The sequence below is a fragment of the Ostrinia nubilalis genome, chromosome 13 (genome assembly GCF_963855985.1).
Source record: "Ostrinia nubilalis chromosome 13, ilOstNubi1.1, whole genome shotgun sequence".
Lineage (NCBI taxonomy): Eukaryota > Metazoa > Arthropoda > Insecta > Lepidoptera > Crambidae > Ostrinia > Ostrinia nubilalis.
In genome coordinates, this window is record NC_087100.1 from 5,164,543 (window position 1) to 5,184,415 (window position 19,873).

Sequence of the window (19,873 nt, forward strand, 5' to 3'; positions counted from 1 at the left end):
ATAATTTCTTTTATTGTTTAACGAGAAAGTTCTTGGCCTGCATCTCAGCTCTTCCTCAAGGTGGAAGTAAGCTTCACTTGGAATCTTCAACCACAGAGGAATTGGCTATCTACTCGTACAACCCGATCGAGCTAACTGCGCGCGGTATAAGTTTACATTGCTTGCTTAGTTTTAAAGATTATTCAAACGTTAAGTATTGATACGTGGATAATAATGAGCACACTCAAACTATAAGAATACATTCAGTCGAACGTCACTGCGTGTCTGTAGTGGTGCTGCTGTACGTACATTACTTGCAATTTGGTAGGCGAACGAATCGTCGCACTGAATGCAATGTGTGCATGACACACAATCTTCACGACGTACCTATTGTTTTTATTTTGATTACTTTGTGTGTGTGAATTTCTAATGCGACACTGGGTTTTGGAACTCAGCGCATTAGTTACTCTCTAAATCTCTATGACCGAAACATAAGGATCAAGAAAGGACCTAGTCAGAACCGATCCTAAGCTAGGATTTACTCAGTGAATCGAATTATCCTGGCTTTATTAATACTTCGGCATGCCAGTCATAGCCCCGCTAATCATCTCTAATTGCGATAAACCTATTACGATCAAATTGAATCACAGACAAAGCTTCGTTAGGTATTTAATAATGTCTAGCCATCGTGACCGACTTTAGGTATCTATTTCAATATGTGATTGGATTAGAGTTAGTGTAACGTTTGTCATTCAGATATAGGCTGACAATGAACTTATTGTTTGACCTTTAATGAGGTCAAAATCAAACGTAATCAAATAATAAGTCATTAGATCACTTCACATCGAAATGTCATTGAGTAGATTGATGAACTGGCTGATGTTACCATAGAATAATAATGATAATATTGCGAATAGTGCCAACTGAACAAAGACTGTTCTTCGAGCAAAACAAAGTGGCATCGTAAGTTTGGATATTGTGATAGGTAATGACATGTCGCGCGGACTGTCATTTGCCTATGATCGCGCCGGCGATGGCGATCTGCACGCGTTGGTGTGGTTGAAACTTTAGAAATGTTTTAATGTGCTCTCGACTGAAAAATGAAAAACGTGACGTCCTTGTTAATTAAGTTTAAATTCCAAATGGTAATATAATTATGACACTGTATAAATCAAAATGATCTCCTTTTATGATGGCTGTAGTTACAAAAATACATCAGTTTTTTAATATTCACAAATGGTTAGATATCTAGCTAAATAGAATTTGAAAAGCCTCAACATCGTTCAAAAACATCTATTAATGTATTGTGAAACTTCTTAGTATTTTACTTAGTATCCAAAGAGGTTCCCGAGAAGAACTGTCTGTCTCAATAATATACCACTTTGAAATCTTATTTCATAGTAAGACTGAAGATAATTCGATGAATTAAATTATTCTTTTAGGTTTCAATGTCGCTACACAAATAATATTTTATTCGTCAAAGAAGATTTTCGAGAATAACTACACATTTTTTCCAAAGTTAGTTTTACTGATATGGAAAAGGGCATTTCTACAGCACGGTGTTATTTTTCTCAATTCGGTGCTAAAATTTATATAGAGTTCTTTAAGTAGTTTCGATACAAAAAAATAAAGTTTACTCCATTCTGAATGTAAAAATAGCATTGTCACTAAATATTGTAAAGTGGTTTATGAGAATAGTTAAGCACCGAATTGAGAGAGCACCGAATTGTGAAAATGAATCACGGAATTGAGAAATGAATCTCCAAATTTAAAAATCGCTCCGTGAACTTAGAATTGATGACATTATGTAGAAATACATAATGTATTTCAATAATCAAAATAATAAATACCTAAAACTTTTGATATCTGACTGCTGGTCTATTAGTAAGATGGTTAATTTTAGGTTTAATTGTCTGAAATATCCATTGGAATTAAACAAAAATCCTAATCAATATGTTTAATTTTTTAATAAGGAACTATGAATCATTCTTAATTTTTATATATTATTTTATTTCATTAAAGTTATATAAAAATAAAATTATATTTAAATAAAATAAATACATAACAAAGGGTCTCCTCTTAGTTTATTTATTCTTAACCTTAAACATAAAACAAATATAGCAAGACCCAAGAGCTAGATTGACCTGACACTATTCCGAAGATATACCGGACGTCAGTTTGTACAAAATTAAAATAGCTCTCAAACAGCTGAAATACAACAAGGCACCGGGTGTTGACGGCATCACGGCTGAGCTTCGCCGGTACTAAAGGCTCTACAGAAGCAGTTCTATTCCATCATCCTCGAAGGAAAAACGCCTTCGGCATGACACAAAAGTGTGGTGATAAAATTATAGACTCATCTCACTTCTGAAGCGTGTTTACAAGCTGTTTTCGAGAGTCTCGCTCGCAGACTCAACGACTTCCAGCCTTCTGAAAAGACTTTAGTATTATGGCACACACACAGGTACGCTACGGCATATTACACAGAAGACCAAGGAGCCAATTCACGGACGATATCGTAGTCATGGCTTATTGGTCGTAGGCACGGACGATATCGTAGACCTTGGAAGATCTAGGCACAATGCTCGATGGCCTCCGTAGAGCCTCTCAACAAGTGGGTCTCAAAATGAACATGGACAAGACAAAAATCATGTCAAATGTCCGTGTTTCACCCACTCCTCTGAAGGTTGGAGACTCTACACTTGAAGTTGTTGACAATTGTGTATATCTGGGACATAGAGTCCAGATAGGTAGGTCCAACTTTGATCTCACGTCTGAAATACCGCAGTGTCTCAAGACAAAAGTCTTCGACCAGTGTGTGTTGCTAGTGATGGTGTATGGATGTGAAACGTGCTCGCTTACTATGAGCCTAATAAGAAGGCCCAAAAGGCAATGGAGCGTTCTATGCTCGGAATTTTCCTTCGTGATTGAATCAGAAATGAAAAGATCGGCAAGAGAACCAAAGTGACCGACATAGTCCGCAGAATTGCAAAAATCAAGTGGCAGTGGGTGGGGCACTTAGGTCGTACAAATGATGACTGTTGGGACTGAAAAGTTCTCGAGTGAAAACCACGGACCAGTGGGCAGGCCTCACACTAGGTGGACCGACGATCTTGTGAAGATCGAGGTAAGAACCTAGATGCGGACAGCGCACGACCGGCTGCTATGGACATCCTTGGGGAGGCCTTAGTCCAGTAGTGGACGTCATTTGGCTGAAACGAACGAACGAAAAATAAAATAATGAATTATATTGAAAGAAAATAATTTTATCAATTAGTAAAAAACGATTTTAAACATATCCCAATATTTTTGTGACTCTTGCTCTTTAAGTTATGATGAACAGAGATGTCCTTTTACCTGTCCATTATCTAGTTTTCAAACAAAAAACTATTAATTATTGGACAGCAAATATCCATAATTCAATAACTTATTAGTTACTGTGTTTTGTGGAACCAATAATTATTAAATTATATACAAAATACAATAACTCTTTAGTATAAAAAGAAATGAGCAAATGAGATAGATTTAAAAAATATATATAAAAATGTTATAGACAAACATTCTATTTTCAAAATCGTTGCGATAAGTTAAAGTACATATTTTCAAACTTCTGCTTACATCGTTTACTAATGTTTTGAACTATTGTTTTATATTATTTTGATAAGATAGCAGTAGCAGTGCATTCTTTTTGATGAAACCTCAAAAAAAATGTTTTATTGTCTTCTCTTATGACTGGTAGTGCCCAATGATTGCTAGTTCACCCTATTATTATGTTAGACTGATTTTATTAACATTTTATGATACACAAACAATTTATTGTCTCCATTTTCATTTAATATCAATTCGGTGTATACGTTTTCTCAATTCGATGCCCCATATTCCGCGGAATTGAGATCCACGGAATTGAGGAAATATCACAATCCATCAAATTACTCGAAAATATTATAAATTACAACAATTTCTACAAATCGTAATGGCAGATATCACTTAAACACTCAATTAATTCAGCAGTAATCTCATTAAATACTTCCTGAACATTATTAATTTCGCACACCGATTTGAGAAATGACCAGTGACCAAAAATTTTTAGTGATTTCAAACCTCTGAAAAATGCTCCTCAAAGTGACAAATCTCTCTTTTAGACTTCTCGAAAATTCGGGCGCAACTGCTAGTTTGTGGGAATCAGTCGAGGGCGTTCGTACTGTGCGTAGTTAGTGATATAGGAGCACAAAAGTAAAAATCACGGAATTGAGGCACACACGTCGGACAAAATTTAAATGTGTTACTGTAGTAAAACCCAAGGACTTACAATAAAGAAACTCATATATATGGCTTTATTAACTATCCCTTGTTCTGTGAATGTGGGTATCATAATGGGAAAGTTATTATTTCAAAAGTTATGAAGCAAAAACGAGTAAATTCTGGAAACCGGACACTCCATTTTAAGCCAAATTTCGCCCGTTTTTGAACTTTCAGATTTTTTTAAGGCGAGATGTAAAACCTGGCGGTCTTCTAAATATGCTCTCCATCAAGTCAAGAGTCCTATAAATACGTGTGATTTTTTTCAAGACCGTACTTCAATTTTAAAGGTACTTTTTTCCCCCCAGTAGGTCAATCGGTCGTCTCCGTAGAAATGCCCAAAAACTGCTATTCCAATCGTAACTTAAATATTGAGTTGCTTTTTCTGATAATGTTTGAAGCTATTTCAAAGTATTTTATAATTAGAGGCCAGTAGAATTAGATTTTAAATCGGAAATAATTCCTACAAGAGATTTTATTGCTTTAATGGCTTCATTAGTTGCCCATAAAGACTCTCCTAGGTTTTCGACTTCGACGGAGTTGTGCTTAAGTGGTGGGGCCCCCGAAAGGGGCGCTTTTTCGGTTTTCCGGTTATACCACGTAAAGGACTTACCCTATCGAAAAGTTATCTTCCTGACGGTTGAAGGGCATTTTTTATTGTGTTTGATTCTACTGGCCTTCTATTTACTTCTGAAAGCGTGAGAGCAAACAGATGCTGATAAAATAAATGCGACTGTACCTACTCAAGCAGAAAAGTACTAACTGTCAGCTGTATGTACGTAAGTATGCGTTTTCGAGAAATGTTGAAGCTTTACATAAAGATTAACTTACGTTTAAAGTCTGCTTACTTGCTAAGATTTTAAAAAAATCCTCAATCTATATCGACATTCTGTTCGTTTCAGCCAAATGACGTCCTCTACTGGACTAAGGAAAGATTTCATCGCCTCCAGATACTTCCCTTGATATTCACAAGGTCGTCGATCCACCTAGTGGGATGTCGTCGATCCACCTGCACGCTATGTCTACGTCTTCCAGCTTGTGGTCGTCACACGAGTACGTTTCTGCCCCAGCGGACATCAGCTCTACGAGCTATTTGTCCCCCCCCACTGCCATTTAAGTTTGGCAATTCTGCGGGGTATGTCGGTTATTTTGGTTTTCTCTTCGCATCTTCTCATTTCTGATTCGATCAAGCAGGGAAACTATTCTGTACCTTCATGTATAAGTACTAGATTTAAACCTGAAAAATTGTAATGCAAATACAGGATATACGAAATGTTCGTACTTTTTGTTGGTTCTGTATTGTTCGTTAAAAATTCACGGTTGAAAAATGTTCACGCATATTAAGTTTATCGTTGGTATGACTATTGAAAGACTGAAATGCATAAATATGAAGTAACTGTACCTGCACCATGTGTATTGCAGTTAAAGTAAGAAACATTATAAATAAAGATTCTTGTAAAATAATGACTTGAAGAGTCATTTTGACATACCTAGTTGTACATTGGGTGGGACTAAGACAAATGTAATATTATTATGATTGTTGAAATAATATCTGGTGATTAAAATTTGTTCGTTTTCACTGCTGTGACCTCACATATACTCGTACCTATGACATCTCATACAACCTGTCCTCTCCCTGAGTGCTCTGGAAGAGATTGCTTCCTAGCGATAAGCCTGTCCAAATTGTTCAGTTTTGTATTTCTTTTATTTAATTTTGTGTAATTTGCGCAACAAAGAGTAAAGCTATAAGAGAGTACTAATCAATTTTTAATCCTGCGTAAAAAGTACCAAAATAAACTCTGAAAACAAATAAGACATATAACAGACAAATTGAAATACTCCTCTTTTTTGAGGTCGGTTAAAATAGCTGCCTATTCCACTCACAAACGCCCGTGACCATTGTGCATAATATGTCTTGTCTAACTCTACATTAATACGAAACTCAAATTGTGTCACCGTCGTTATATTAAAAAACTTTTCAGGCTGAAACTTTGTAGCGGTCCACATTTGTTATTAATAAATGATGAGAAAACTTTCTACTATTTGTAGTCATAAAAAGCTTTTCATTCCGGAGAAATAAGCTCGCAGTCAGCTTTATTAAATTCACGTCGGAACACCTTTAGTTGTTGTATATTTCGAAGAAGTCTAGATTCAATTTTGTTCGTTTTCGTTTAATGAACGAGATAAATATTGAACCATATTTTCCCGACATGAACTGAAAATGTATTGAAACATTTTATAAGCTGTTTTGCGAAGTTTTTCAAAGGAATTATAGGGCTTCATTGATATTGCGTTTTTCTAAATTATTACATGGCTGCAATGGAATAAAGTCGACCTGTTTCTTAATTACTGGTTTTCCTATTGCAAGATTTTTAGTTTTCTCGCTATGCATTTCTAAGATTTTTATTTAAAAGGTTTTCCCTTTCCCTTCATCATCAGCATCATCATCATTTCAGCTACAGGACGTCCACGCTAAATATAGGCCTCTCCCAATGGTTGATAGCGGCCTACCTTTATGAGGTCGTCGGTCCACCTTGTGGGGCGTCTCACGTTGCGTTTTCCGGTACGTGCCCTCCAGTCCAGAACCTTGCTGACCTATCGATCTGCGTTTTGCGTACTAAGTGCCCTGTCTTCTGCCATTTCAGCTTGCTAATTCGTCGAGCTAGTGACGGGACTATTTCCACCTCTCGTTCCCACCGCCACAACTCTTGTGTAGCCAGGATCTACAGCTTCACCGCCAATAAAAACCCAACCAGTGAAGGTCAAGTTTATCCCGGGGGAAAGTTAACTGTCATTGGACAGCGACTTTAGTTAGACTGTATTTAAATAGGTAAATGTACCTACCTACCTGTAGGGAAAGGGTAGGTATAAAATATCTGAAATCCAGGAAACACAAAAGCAAATGTCAGATTACCCTCGAGATTATCTATCACAAATCACTGGCAGAAGCTTTTTAGCATAGCAACGTAAACCCTAAATTCAAATATTTCAGACAGAAATTACCTACTTCGTCTCAGATCATAAATTAGAACATGAAACCTTGATGTGTGAGACAAAGCCTTGTCGGATGTTCCTAAGTGAAATATTCGAAGGTAAGTGACAAACATATTAGTCTCTTAACCTTCGTATACCCGCGCCAAAAATCATTACACATATACCCGCGCACGGTCTCTCAGACCGAAAGTTGAGCTCGTGTTTTATAGTATAATTGTGTACTGTATTGTACTATGATTTGCTTTAAATTATACGTTAAGGTATTAATTGCATAAAAAATTTAAAACAAATTTTAAATTTATAGATATTTTGGTTTAATCAGCTTTTAAATCAGACTTAAAATTTAAACAAAATTTTACATCAGTCTAAATTTAATAACAAAAATAAACTTTTTTTCTTTTGAAGCCTAAAAAATTACTATAAAATATAATAAATGGAAGTATCCTTAGTAATATAAAAGAACAAAACAGTATTTATCACTAGTGGTTTCAGTGGAATTATAACCGGAACATACCAGAACTGCATGCTCGTATAATGACAAAAATACTTTTTGCATCTGACAAATCACCCTTCTGCTCAGAATCGGTGTTGTTCTCCTGCACTTCTAAATCATCCACCACCTCATCACTGTCACTCTGGTCATCATAGTTGGAGTCCGAATCTTCACATTCTAACAGCGCCCTTATCCTTTCTTCGTTCATTATGACGACAAAAATGGGTAAAACAAATTAATAATAATAAAATACAGTAATACTTAATTGATATGAAACGCCACTAAAATATGAAAATACATTTTATTGAGTAATATTGTAAAATAAAACAATAGTAACATACCTGAAGTAGAAACACGTATACCCGCGTCGGTCTCACAGACCGAATAACAGCAAAAAGTGACACACATACACTTGGCAGCAGCGATCGCCCAACACTAAACAATGGCAGGCCACAAATCATGAAGCTACTAAAAACCGCAAAGTCATAGAGTTAATACTTTTTGAAAAAACTCCGAATTATTAGTTCGTCGGTCTGAGAGACCAACGCGCGGGTATAGGAAGGTTAAGGGCTATCTGTTCGATAAGACAGAGTAGGGCTTCCTTCAGGGGCGGATTTGGTGAAAGAATTTGGAGAAAAAAAAACATTCTATTGAACTTTCTTGTACCGAATATTGAATCCAGATTTCTATAAAATTATTCTCTAAATTTAATCCAATAAGATGTTTAACTTAATACACTTAGCTTACCTTTAAGACGAGTATAACTAGGCTGTAACTTCTTAAATAATTGATTGTCATAATATAACACCTACGAGTAGGTACTTAGAAATTTGTAGGTGACCTGTAACATTAGATTTTATTTTTATTTCGTTGGGCCCTTCGCTTAATCATGTTATGAATTTACCAGCGTCCAAAGTACCAAAGGACTGAGTTGCACCACCTTATTTTAATCGTGACTATAAAGATAAGCGATGTTTTTTGTATGGAGTTTGACAGACTTTTGACGTTTGTTAAAGTTAGAATAAGATGGTGCAACTCAGCCTTAGTGTTTGTTCCAGAGCCGAGTAATCGAGAGAGAGTCCGGAGTTTTAATTTATTCCCCTTTCGGATCGTGAGTACATCCCTGGTTTGCGGGTACCGACGGCGGGCCATTAACGGCCCTCCCAACCTCAAGTGTTCTGTGTAATGAGGCGTCCAAGGTCAGGCCCTCTATTCGATAGTTCACATCTTTGGATAGACAAATTGGGCTGTCTTGACGGACTTAGCTTTGATTAATTCGATACCACTGAATGAGTTACAAATACTATCCTAAAAATAAATCTACGGATGCTTTTTTAGTTTTTTCTTATTCTAGCTACAATCAAGGAAAAGCAAAAACCCTAAAACTGATGAAAAATAATTTCATTATAATGTGTTCCGGCACTTAGAGGTAAGAGAGTCAGTTCCTCTGTGGTTGAGGTTTCTGGGTGAAGCTTGCTTCCATTTTCGGTCTGATAACCACTTTCCACCAGGTGACATGCATGTGTGGATAAAAAAATAAGCATTTAGAACTGTCAAATGTATGAGTAAGAATTATCTAACAATTTAAAACACCAAGAAACATCCCACAAGATGTAGGCGTATGCCTATCACGTTATTATTTATGCCCGTATTCACAAACGATGCTTGCTTAAGTGAAGCAGCAAATCGAACGCACAGCGTTGAATAGAGCTCTGTGATTCAATTGGTTCGTGTGTCACCCTGTGCGTCCACGCGCACTGTGAGACTTCATAGGAATGTTTGTGAATACGGGCGTTATTATTTGACGATGCGTTTTGTATTAACGTACCTAGTAGAAGCTCGACTCTCTGAGTTAAAGACAAACTAAAACCGCTTACAAACTAGAACAGTTGCTGTTATCGCAAAAGAAAAGCAACCCCCAAGTTGGTATTTATGTTTGAGCTTCAATTATATCGGACCAAGATTGGTGGCTGGAGCGACGCCAAATTCAGTCTTACCGCTTAACTCGTTCATGTGTTAATCTTTGAGTTTCGTCGTATACGAGATTGATGTTTTAAACAAATTCTTATTGAACGATACGAGTAATGCGTCTGACATTATTAGATGGCTTATTTATCTTGTGATGAATATCGTGCTTGGTCATAAATGAATCCACGTCCACTAGCTAGACTACTAGTATAAGAGTGCCTAGAGGGTTATCTTAATACTCTACGAGTATGTGATCTAGTAACCACCTGATTCAGACCCAAAGCCCAGTGGGCAAAAATCTCTGGTCTGGCCTTACTCTCACAGCCCTGAGTTTTCCGTGATGAAAAAACTCTCCCAAGCTTGGTTCACTTCGTGAGAGCCTTTCAAAATCAAAATCTAAAATATTTTATTCAATTTAGACAACTGGTGGCACTTATGAACGTCAAAATATAGTTAAAAAAAAAGGTAGCCCTTATGGGGCACTTTACATGTTTCCTTATCTTTTGGGCCCTACCAGCGCTTCGAGACAAACATACGGCAAGTGCTGAGAAGAAACGCCGGAACAAACTCAGTCACCACCATTTGCAAGTAATTTTATCTAACGGTAAGAATAGCCAAATTCAAGTAAGTACATGAAATATTATGCAGACTGAACTGACCACGCATCCTTGTCATCAACATAGTCTCGAACCTTGTAGTGCCCTTTGGACATAAGGGTATATGGAGGGCTTTGAAATTTCCTTACTGTCTTTTTCCTACTCTACTTACTGGCTACACACGAGCACTACTACACAGAAGTTTTGTGTTGCGAATAACTGAGTATAGTGATAGTGTAAAAGAGCACACGTCTAAGGAAATACCACTAGTGGCAAGAGGAACTCGCGCCGTGAGCAAAATTTAATTATATTCCGTTTCTTGGAATCTCACATGAAATTAATGCTAAGATTTACGTCAGTTAAACATTTAATTACGCTCCAGAAATGAAAGATTAAGGCACTGTGACAAGATTTGTAAATGAAATGTGGTTTTGAACTTTGCCAAAACTTTACTAATTAATGTGAACGTGTACAGGGGCGTAAGATATGTGGTTACCCGTGTAAAATATAGGTATATGTATGCTTAACTTAGGTATGAGGGGATTGAGAAACTTCAAACATTGTTACGTTTCTTGATTAGGGTATGATACCCTTATTTTTAGATAGATGAACCTAAGTTACGTGTTACTTGGAAAAGGAAGCCCCTTCTATCGTGTGGGTTGTAAGAATTAAGTTCGCAATCCTATACTTAGTCGCCGCAGGTATTTAACGGCTTAACGGCGCTTACGCACTCGGGATACCTTTTCGGAACATTCAGGCTCATTCAAACTTGTGATGTCTTAGCTAAAACGAAGTAGAAAATAGTTACCTTCGAAGAAGAATCTTAGTTCCTTCAAGTCTACTTTTTGGTACAGTCAGCGTCAAATAGTTCGTGACATCCAAAATAACGACGAACGACTTTGCTACAATTGGAATAAGGTTGTGTTGACAACTTTTTGGCCATTTTGGGTGTCATGAACTATTTGACCGTGACTGTATAAGACTCTCCCATAATATAATGCCACAGAGCTATGTCTCTCGGCCAATTTTTTCATGCAATCCTTGCTACGTCATGGGTACATCTGCAGTCAGGCCAACCTGGTCAGCCAGAGGTCACACCAAAAGCTTTCTACTGATGCGGAATCACACAAAAAATACAATTAATGTCTCCAGTGGCCAAAATGATTCGTATCTCACTTAGGTACGTCTAACTACAAGACCTTAACACTCAAATGTGTTATCAAACTTTACCTAAAGTACTAAAACAACTCACTTGCAAAATACAGAAAACACTGACATTCTGTTGTTCCCGTTTTTCAACGAAACATACAGTTGAAATTAAATTTGCTTGTACACAGTGTTTATTATACTTTCAGCAACTTTATTTTAAACTATCCGTGTTGTGCGACATTAAACAGTGTTTACAGAACAACTATTGTCCAACAAAAAAGCTGGTTGTGTTGGACAAATGTTTTGTACAAACGACGAATCAAGCTAAGCATTATGGTACTTTATTTACTTGTAATAGGAGTTATATTACAACAAAAATGACCACTCTACAGCCAACATGAATTGAATGGGTCTGAAATAGATGCTACTTGTTTGATACTGTCCAAACTTTTTGCTTTGAAACTGCCGAGTGATTTGGGAAAACGTCCGATCGTGGTAATCATTTGTTTGTAGAGTTTACAAATCGGAACGAGTTGCGTTGGTGAAACATTTTTTTTAATTTGTTTTGTGTTGACTAGCGAACACTTTGGTTATGAGGAACAAACTGTTGTGTAAATTAAACAAACAATAATTTTGTAATGAGCTAAACTTGATTTGGTTACATTTAGTTTGACAGCCACTTTTTGTGTAAGCAATAACTAAACATTTTTTTCAGTGTAGGGCTTTATACCTACTCACCTATCTATCACATTTATATATTTTTCAGGGTAAATTGGTAAGTACATTTACCTTAGCGCCTGCGTCGAACTCGACTAGCAGTTGAATGTTCGGCGTGTGAATGTTCTTATATGTACCCACTTTTGTGTTCGCTCGTTTACGTAATTAATATTTTTGTTAAATTGTATTTTCTCTGTAAGTGATTTTTGTAATCTTTTGAGAAAATAAATATCCTAAACCATTTACAACTAAGTAAAATGACGACCGTTGTACAAAACTTAGAACAAGGTCATGAATTCACTGTCTAAGTTGTCTCTTTCACTATAAAACCAGAAAATACTCTTATCTCCAAAGAAACCGAACAAACGACTCTATCTGCAGTACACAGTGGGGCAATCCCTTAAAAATCCCGGCAATGAGTTCCGGAACGACCCCGGTTATTGCACTGTGGGTGCAAATGCAGCGGAAAGCAGCCAAGTCGCATTAGACCTATCGTTGTGGTCGCACTTATGGCAAATGAGCTGTGCAGCTTAGGAGGAATTTGTGATGAAGTACTATAGTTCTGTGGATGGAAGAAAATTAGTATCATGTCGCAAAGGATTCCAAATCATTGTGTGGATATTTTTATAGGTAACGATCGTAACATCCACGAAGACGCGCTCCACCACTTTTTGGTCGAGGGAAGCGCGCGGTGTAGGGAGTTAGATCCGAGCAATTAGTGTGTTATTATTGTAATGTGCGTGTACAATAATAATGACGCATCCATGAGTGCACATGCACAGTGTCCGATCAGTGTGTGATCAAACTCCCCGCATCCCGTGCTTTTCTCGACCAAAAATTGGAGGGGCGCGTTTTCGTGGCTGGAACGATCTTTAGCTACAGCGTTTCTGTAATAAAGCGCATAAAGCGGACATCATCATCATCTTTATCAAGTCATTTAGTCTCCACAACATGAGGCTGATGGCTGATGGTCTCTAATTTACTAAAGGCAAATGGAGGATTTATATCGCTGGCCAGGCGAATTAGAGTCCAAAGAAAATGAACTGAAATTAAAACAAAAGGCAAGTTTCAAGGTTTTAACTGAAAGATTTTTTTAAATGAAACATGTTTAGTTTTGTACCAAAAACTGTATTTTGATAAAATTATAATTTATTATGGCACACGCTTATTGAACATTAGATAATAAATAAATAGAAACTTGTGATCTTACCAATAACTAAAATACTTTTCATCTTAATAAGTAGAACGACTGAACATAAAGATATAGACTGTGACCTCTTATGTAATGGTAATAGCTACTATTTTCCATTGAACATTCAGTTTATTCGGATGTGTTGATTTCTGATAGTAAAAATGTTATAGACATACCTACTATTTATACATTTTGTCACAGACTTATTCTTAAAACTATAAAGTTAGTAAGCAAAAAGAGTAGTTAGAAGTCAGTAAAAATATAACTAAAATCAATGGTATTTACGTACTTTGAATATCTTATTTGGAATTCGAGACTTTTTTTTACAAAACATTTTATTACAAAAGAAAAACAGAATATTTAATCATTAAAAATTTCATAAAGAAGCTAATTTAAATATAAGTGTTATAATGTATTATGAGGTAGGTAAACTATAGCGACTTGTATACCTAAATATTTTTAAAACTACTCTACTTTATATTAAGACGATCTTATGATAGGAAATAATATACTGGTGGCGATTCTCTCAATAACTCTAAAATAAACTAAGCTCTTGTACCATTCAATTACTCGTAGTAAAAAGGTTACAAATATTAAGCTATAACTCATTGATATTTGATAAAGTTCTAGATGACAAAGTCAACAAAATTACCACCAATATAAAAATCATTAAACATACTTACGTATAAGTTTTCTAATAATAAATTAAGCGTTTTACACAGTCATGTATTTGCATTTAACCTATAGTTAGGAAAATAATATATTGCTACTAATATTGTTATAAAAATGACTTAATAAACTGATAACATTTAACTTATCAAACGACTAAAAACTTTATAAAACACAATCAAATTCATTCATTCTTATCGGTTACCAAACTCAACCATTATTTTGATAAGTTATTTATTACATTTTAACTGTCAAATATTTTAAATCTTCGATTTCCAAATAACTGATCATTATCATCATATTCAATCATTCAAAGGGCCTAATGCAAGTTTACATCAAACGCGCTCACTAGTGAGCGCGTCAAAAAATGACATTTAATGTTTTTTTTTTTTTTTTTTTTTTTATGTGATAGGAGGCAAACGAGCAAACGGATCACCTGATGGTAAGTGATTACCTATATGTATGACGGATTGTACAGCGCCTCTAGCGGGAAACGTTCAAAAACTAAAATTTTCATACATTTTTTAAACGCGCTCACTAGGGAGCGTATTTGATGTAAACTCACACTCAGCCCACTGTTCTGTAGACATTTAACAAGCAAGTCAACCTCCCACGAAATGATCATATATCTCAATTAATCTTAAACCTTATGCTACAGACATAAAGTCCAGATAACACTAATAGGCTTACATTACTCACACAGTTAAAATAATATACAGGGTGTTAGGTAAATGGGTATATGAGCCGACACTAGCCCATGTTAACATGGCCATATAAATGGTATGGTGAAGTCAGAAATTTGATATCATCATTTTATTTTTTTTAATTTTCATACAAAATAAATTTTATAAAATCCGATTTGTATGAAAATTAAAATAATTAAAATGAAGATATAAATTTTCTGACTTCACCATACCATTTATATGACCATGTTAACATGGGCTAGTGTCGGCTCATATACCCATTTACCTAACACCCTGTATACAAACATTACATAGTTAATACCTATGAGGCTGGTATATGATTTTGATTATATGTCGGTGCTATACTGGACCGATAGTTTCGCCTTCGAGGTGGGTAACTGAAAATTATAAATGGTCTTATAAGTTTTATACATAATAGTTACGAGCAATTAGTGTAAAAAAACATTGTAATTAGAATCTCTCCGAATTCATAAAAAAGAACACTTAAAAAGTGATAATGTAGTAACTTTTTTTACAAGAAGCAGCTGCCAAGTTGTACGTGTATAATAGTAGTATCCATACCAGTATTATCATAATAATTATTGAATTTTTATACAACTTATATTTTTATATTATAACTTACTCAGTTCGTCGTCTTCTTAGAACAGCATTTGAGTGTGTTGATTTTACTTCAACACACAATACTATCAGCTTTCGTTGACAAGATACTCTGTAACCAAAAATAAACCAATGATGTAGATATTTTATATCAAGAGAAGAACGTTAATTACTTTCCTAATTGCTTTATGTTACTCCTTGCTTTAATATGCGAAATGCATGAAGCCATAATAAAAAGAAAAAAAGTTACTTCTTTGACCATTATCTACATATATGCCAGTCAAGCAAGCCAAGCATTATTGTCATTTAAAACCGACAACTCTATCATTTTCACCCACAAGGTGGACCGATGACATTGTAAAGGTAGCAGGAAGGCGCTGAACGCATGCCGCTACCAACAGGGCAACATGTAAAGCATTGAGGGACGCATATGTTCAGCAGTGCACATGGCTGAGATGATGATAATTATGAGGTATTTTAAATAACTAAAGATTTTTGTAAAAAAAAAAATACCTTTCTTGTCCTAAAAGCATGTGTCGTTCTAGTGGCGATGCATATGCAAAGTCGTAGGGATTGTCGCTTCTCCACTTGTCGCATGAGCTGACATGGTCGATGCTGCCTGTGGCATTGGCGCCATGCCACAATAGTTTTTCACGCCTGTAAGAAAAAGGTTAATTTTAAGCATGGGTGAAACAATAAATAATTATGAAGGTACGATAGCCAAGCGGTGAAGGAGTCAGACTAACCGACACCTTCATTGCTTGGGTTTTTATGGGGGTCAAGCTGTAGATCCTGGCTACACAGGAGTTGCAGTGGTCGGAACGAGAGGTGGGAATAGTCCCGTAACTGATTCGTGATCCGAGGAACGCGGGTTCGATCCCCGCCGATGGGTAGGTATGTGAACATCAGATGTTGATACGGGACTAGGAGTATTCCCACCTCTTCCTACTGCTGCAACTCCTGGGTAGCCAGGATCTACAGCTTGTCGCCCAATAAATACCCAACCAATGAAGGTCAAGTTTGTCCCGGGGAAATATGATATAGGGCGCGCAACGTAAGTAATCAGAAGAACCCAGGAGGAGTTCTATATTAAAGGATCGACTTCTCTCTTAAGACAAAACAAATCTTTCAGCAAAGATACTCACCATAAAGGTGATGGTGATCCTAATCAACAAAATAGTCGTAAAAAGACTATATCGAACAAGAACCAATAAGATTATAATAGTGTCTAAGTTATGGATAGGTGGATCGACGATCTGGCGAAGGCCGCAGGAGGTGCCTGGATGCGGGCGGCGCAGGACCGGTCGTTGTTGAATTCCTTGGATGCTTTTGTCCAACAGTGACGTCAGTGGATTGAATCGAAACGAAACTATTTAAGTTATAGGACTTACCAGGTAAAGTTGTCATTCATGACGTTCTTTCCATCGAAACTGAAGATGTGCGCATTGGATGTAGCAAATCTTGCTCCAGATCCGTCAAAAATGCTCTCCCAGGAATGGAAAAGCTTCTCTCCTCGAAGATTCAGAACGGGAAGGTGTCTGTGCGCTGGGTCCACTATGTACGGCAGCGCTTGAATGCTAAAAAAGAGAAAAATACTGCATTAAGCGAAGATACCATTGACGTCACTTATCGCAAGAATTAAGTATGCGATTGATTAAAATGCTTTCCCATACTATCTAAATGCAAATTTAAGTTTGTAATGGCAGAATTCCTTTATTTAATTAGATTCTAGAGCAGTGCATAGCTAGGTTTTACAGTTATTTTTTTTTTTTTTTTTTTTTTTTTTTTTTATGTGATAGGAGGCAAACGAGCAAACGGATCACCTGATGGTAAGTGATTACCGTCGCCCATAGACACCCGCAGACCCAGGGGCGTTACAGGTGCGTTGCCGGCCTTTAAGGTAAAGATACGCTCTCCTCTTGAAAGCTTGCAGGTCGTATCCGTCCGGAAACACCGCAGACGACAGTCCATTCCACAGTTTGGTTGTACGGGGCAGAAAGTTTCTAGAGAAACGTACTGTTGTGGACTGCCAACCATCTAAGTGCTGGGGGTGGAAGTGCTGTCGGGTAGATCGGTGGCGAAAAGTGGCGGCAGGAATAAGTCCGGATAATTCTTCGGAGCACTCCCCGTGATACATGCGATAGAATATGCACAGTGAGGATACATCTCTACGCAGCGCCAAGGGGTCAAGCCGATCCGAAATGTCCTGGCAGTCAACGATTCGAGCTGCTCTCCGTTCAATGCGGTCCAGAGGGAGAAGCTGGTACTGGGGTGCACCTGCCCAAAGATGAGAACAGTATTCCATATGAGGCCGAACCTGCGCCTTGTAAAGTTGCAGACGATGGGCTGGAGTGAAATACCGTCTCGATCTATTGAGCACACCAAGCTTCTTCGAGGCTAATTTAGCCTTACCCTCTAAATGACCACGGAACTGGACTTCGCTCGATATGTCGACACCAAGGATTCCGATATTGGCTGAGGCAGTTAGGGGAGTGCTCTCGAAACAGCGGGATACGACAAACGGCAACTTTTTGGCGGTGAACGCGCAAACTTGTGTCTTTGTAGGGTTAAATTGGACCAAATTGCGTCGACCCCAGTCTGAGACCTCCTTCAAGGAGGTTTCAATGTCGGACACAAGTTTGTTACGGCTCTCAATGACGTTCTCCCGAGAGATATTTGCGCGGCCGGTATAAGCGGCATCAACCGTGCTGTCGTCCGCATAGCAATGAATGCCGCTAATTTGCAGCATATCATTGATATGCAGAAGGAAGAGCGTAGGCGATAGCACACAGCCTTGGGGGACACCAGCATTCACAGACATAGAGTCTGAGCATTTACTGTCGACAACGACCTTAATGCTTCTGTCTGCTAAAAAGCTGGCGACCCATCCGCATAATTTCTCGGGAAGCCCATAGGAAGGGAGCTTCGAAAGAAGCGCTTTGTGCCAAACCCGATCGAAGGCCTTCGCCATATCCAAACTGACCGCCAATGCTTCCCCCTTAGTCTCGATCGCCTGTGCCCAACAATGTGTCAAGTAGACCAGAAGATCACCAGCCGAGCGACCTCCACGGAAACCGTACTGTCGGTCACTTAGCAACTGGTGGGCCTCTAGGTACCGAAGGAGCTGGCTGTTGATAATGGATTCCATTATCTTCGAGAACAAGGAGGTGATTGCTATCGGCCTATAGTTGGACGGATTTGAGCGGTCACCTTTTTTAGGGATCGGGTGCACCAAAGCTGTCCTCCATGAGGTCGGGACTATGCCAGAGAGGTAGGAGAGCCGAAAAAGGCGCGTTAAAACCGGTGCTAACTCTGGAGCGCACGTCCTCAGCACGATAGGAGGGATTCCATCGGGCCCACTCGACTTATGGATATCCAGGGAAAATAGAGCCAGGCGTACTGAGCTTTGGTGGAACCGGATATCCGGCATACAGCTCTCACACCTTGGTATAATCGGTGGCTCATGTCCCCCGTCATCCAGTGTCGAGTTGGACGCAAAGAGTTTGCCCAGAAGATCGGCTTTCTCCTTTGCATCGTGGGCCAACGAACCGTTTCCCATGTGCAGGGGTGGAAATGATGGCGTGCAGAAATTTCCTTGGATAGCTTTGGCAAGAGACCAGAACGCACGAGTTCCAGAAGGAAGACGCTCTAGCTTCCCACCAATTCTACCAATGTGCTCCGACTTCGCCCTTGCAATGACTCTTTTGAAAGACCTAGAGGCAAAGTTAAACTCCTTTTTTAATGCGCTGGTGTTTTCATCCCGTAGCCTCGCTGCATTTGCCCAGGCTTGGTAGGATTCCTGCTTCCGGCGTAAAACCTTTTTGCAGGATTGACTAAACCAAGGCTGAGATTTGCCACCAATGGGAACAACAGAAGACGGTATGAAAAGTTCCATACCCTGCAGCACCACATCAGTAACAAGATCAGCAACGACGCTGGGATCATCCTGCGTGAAGCAAACCTGCCTCCAGGGGTAAGATGCGAAGAAGGACCGCATCTCATCCCAGTCTGCTGACCTGTAGTGCCACACGCGGCGACTGCATGCAACTCGTGGTCGCGGCGAGCACGTGAGTGGCACCGTACTCCGGATAAGGCAATGGTCCGAGGAGCCCAGAGGGGCGCCAACGGATAGCTGATAGCCATCCGGATGGGAAGTCAGCAGAAGGTCTAACAGTGAAGGTTCTTGGCTCTCTACATCTGGGATTCGCGTGGGCGTAGTAACCAGTTGTGTCAAGCCATATGCGAAGGCGAAGTCGTGAACAGATCTCCCTGCATGATCGGTTTTGCTCGATCCGAGCCATTCGGTGTGATGGGCGTTGAAATCGCCAAGTATCACGATCTCTGCAGAGGGGATCTGCTGCTGCACTGATTCTGCAGCCATTTGGACGTGCTCAATGATATTACAAATGGTATGATTTTTTGTTCTGAGAAATAAGGTATCGAAAGAAAGACAAACAAAAGTATAAACAATGATTTAAACCTATGAGGGGCCGGTTTTTTTATTTTACGATGCGGA

At 38.3% G+C, this 19,873-nt stretch overlaps 1 protein-coding gene across 6 annotated transcripts in view; it reads right to left on the reverse strand.

The window, feature by feature from the left end:
- Positions 1-13,307: 13,307 nt before the first annotated feature.
- LOC135077432 (collagen alpha-1(XV) chain-like) overlaps positions 13,308-19,873 on the reverse strand; it is a 110,711-nt gene continuing 104,145 nt past the window's right edge. For all 6 annotated transcript variants that reach the window (XM_063971970.1, XM_063971968.1, XM_063971969.1 and 3 more), the window contains 4 exons: positions 16,749-16,934; positions 15,871-16,014; positions 15,383-15,469; positions 13,308-15,137 (listed from right to left, as the gene is read on the reverse strand). In XM_063971970.1, the coding sequence (XP_063828040.1) occupies positions 15,062-15,137; positions 15,383-15,469; positions 15,871-16,014; positions 16,749-16,934 (493 nt within the window). In that variant the 3' untranslated portion in view covers positions 13,308-15,061. The remainder of the gene's footprint in view (positions 15,138-15,382; positions 15,470-15,870; positions 16,015-16,748; positions 16,935-19,873) is intronic.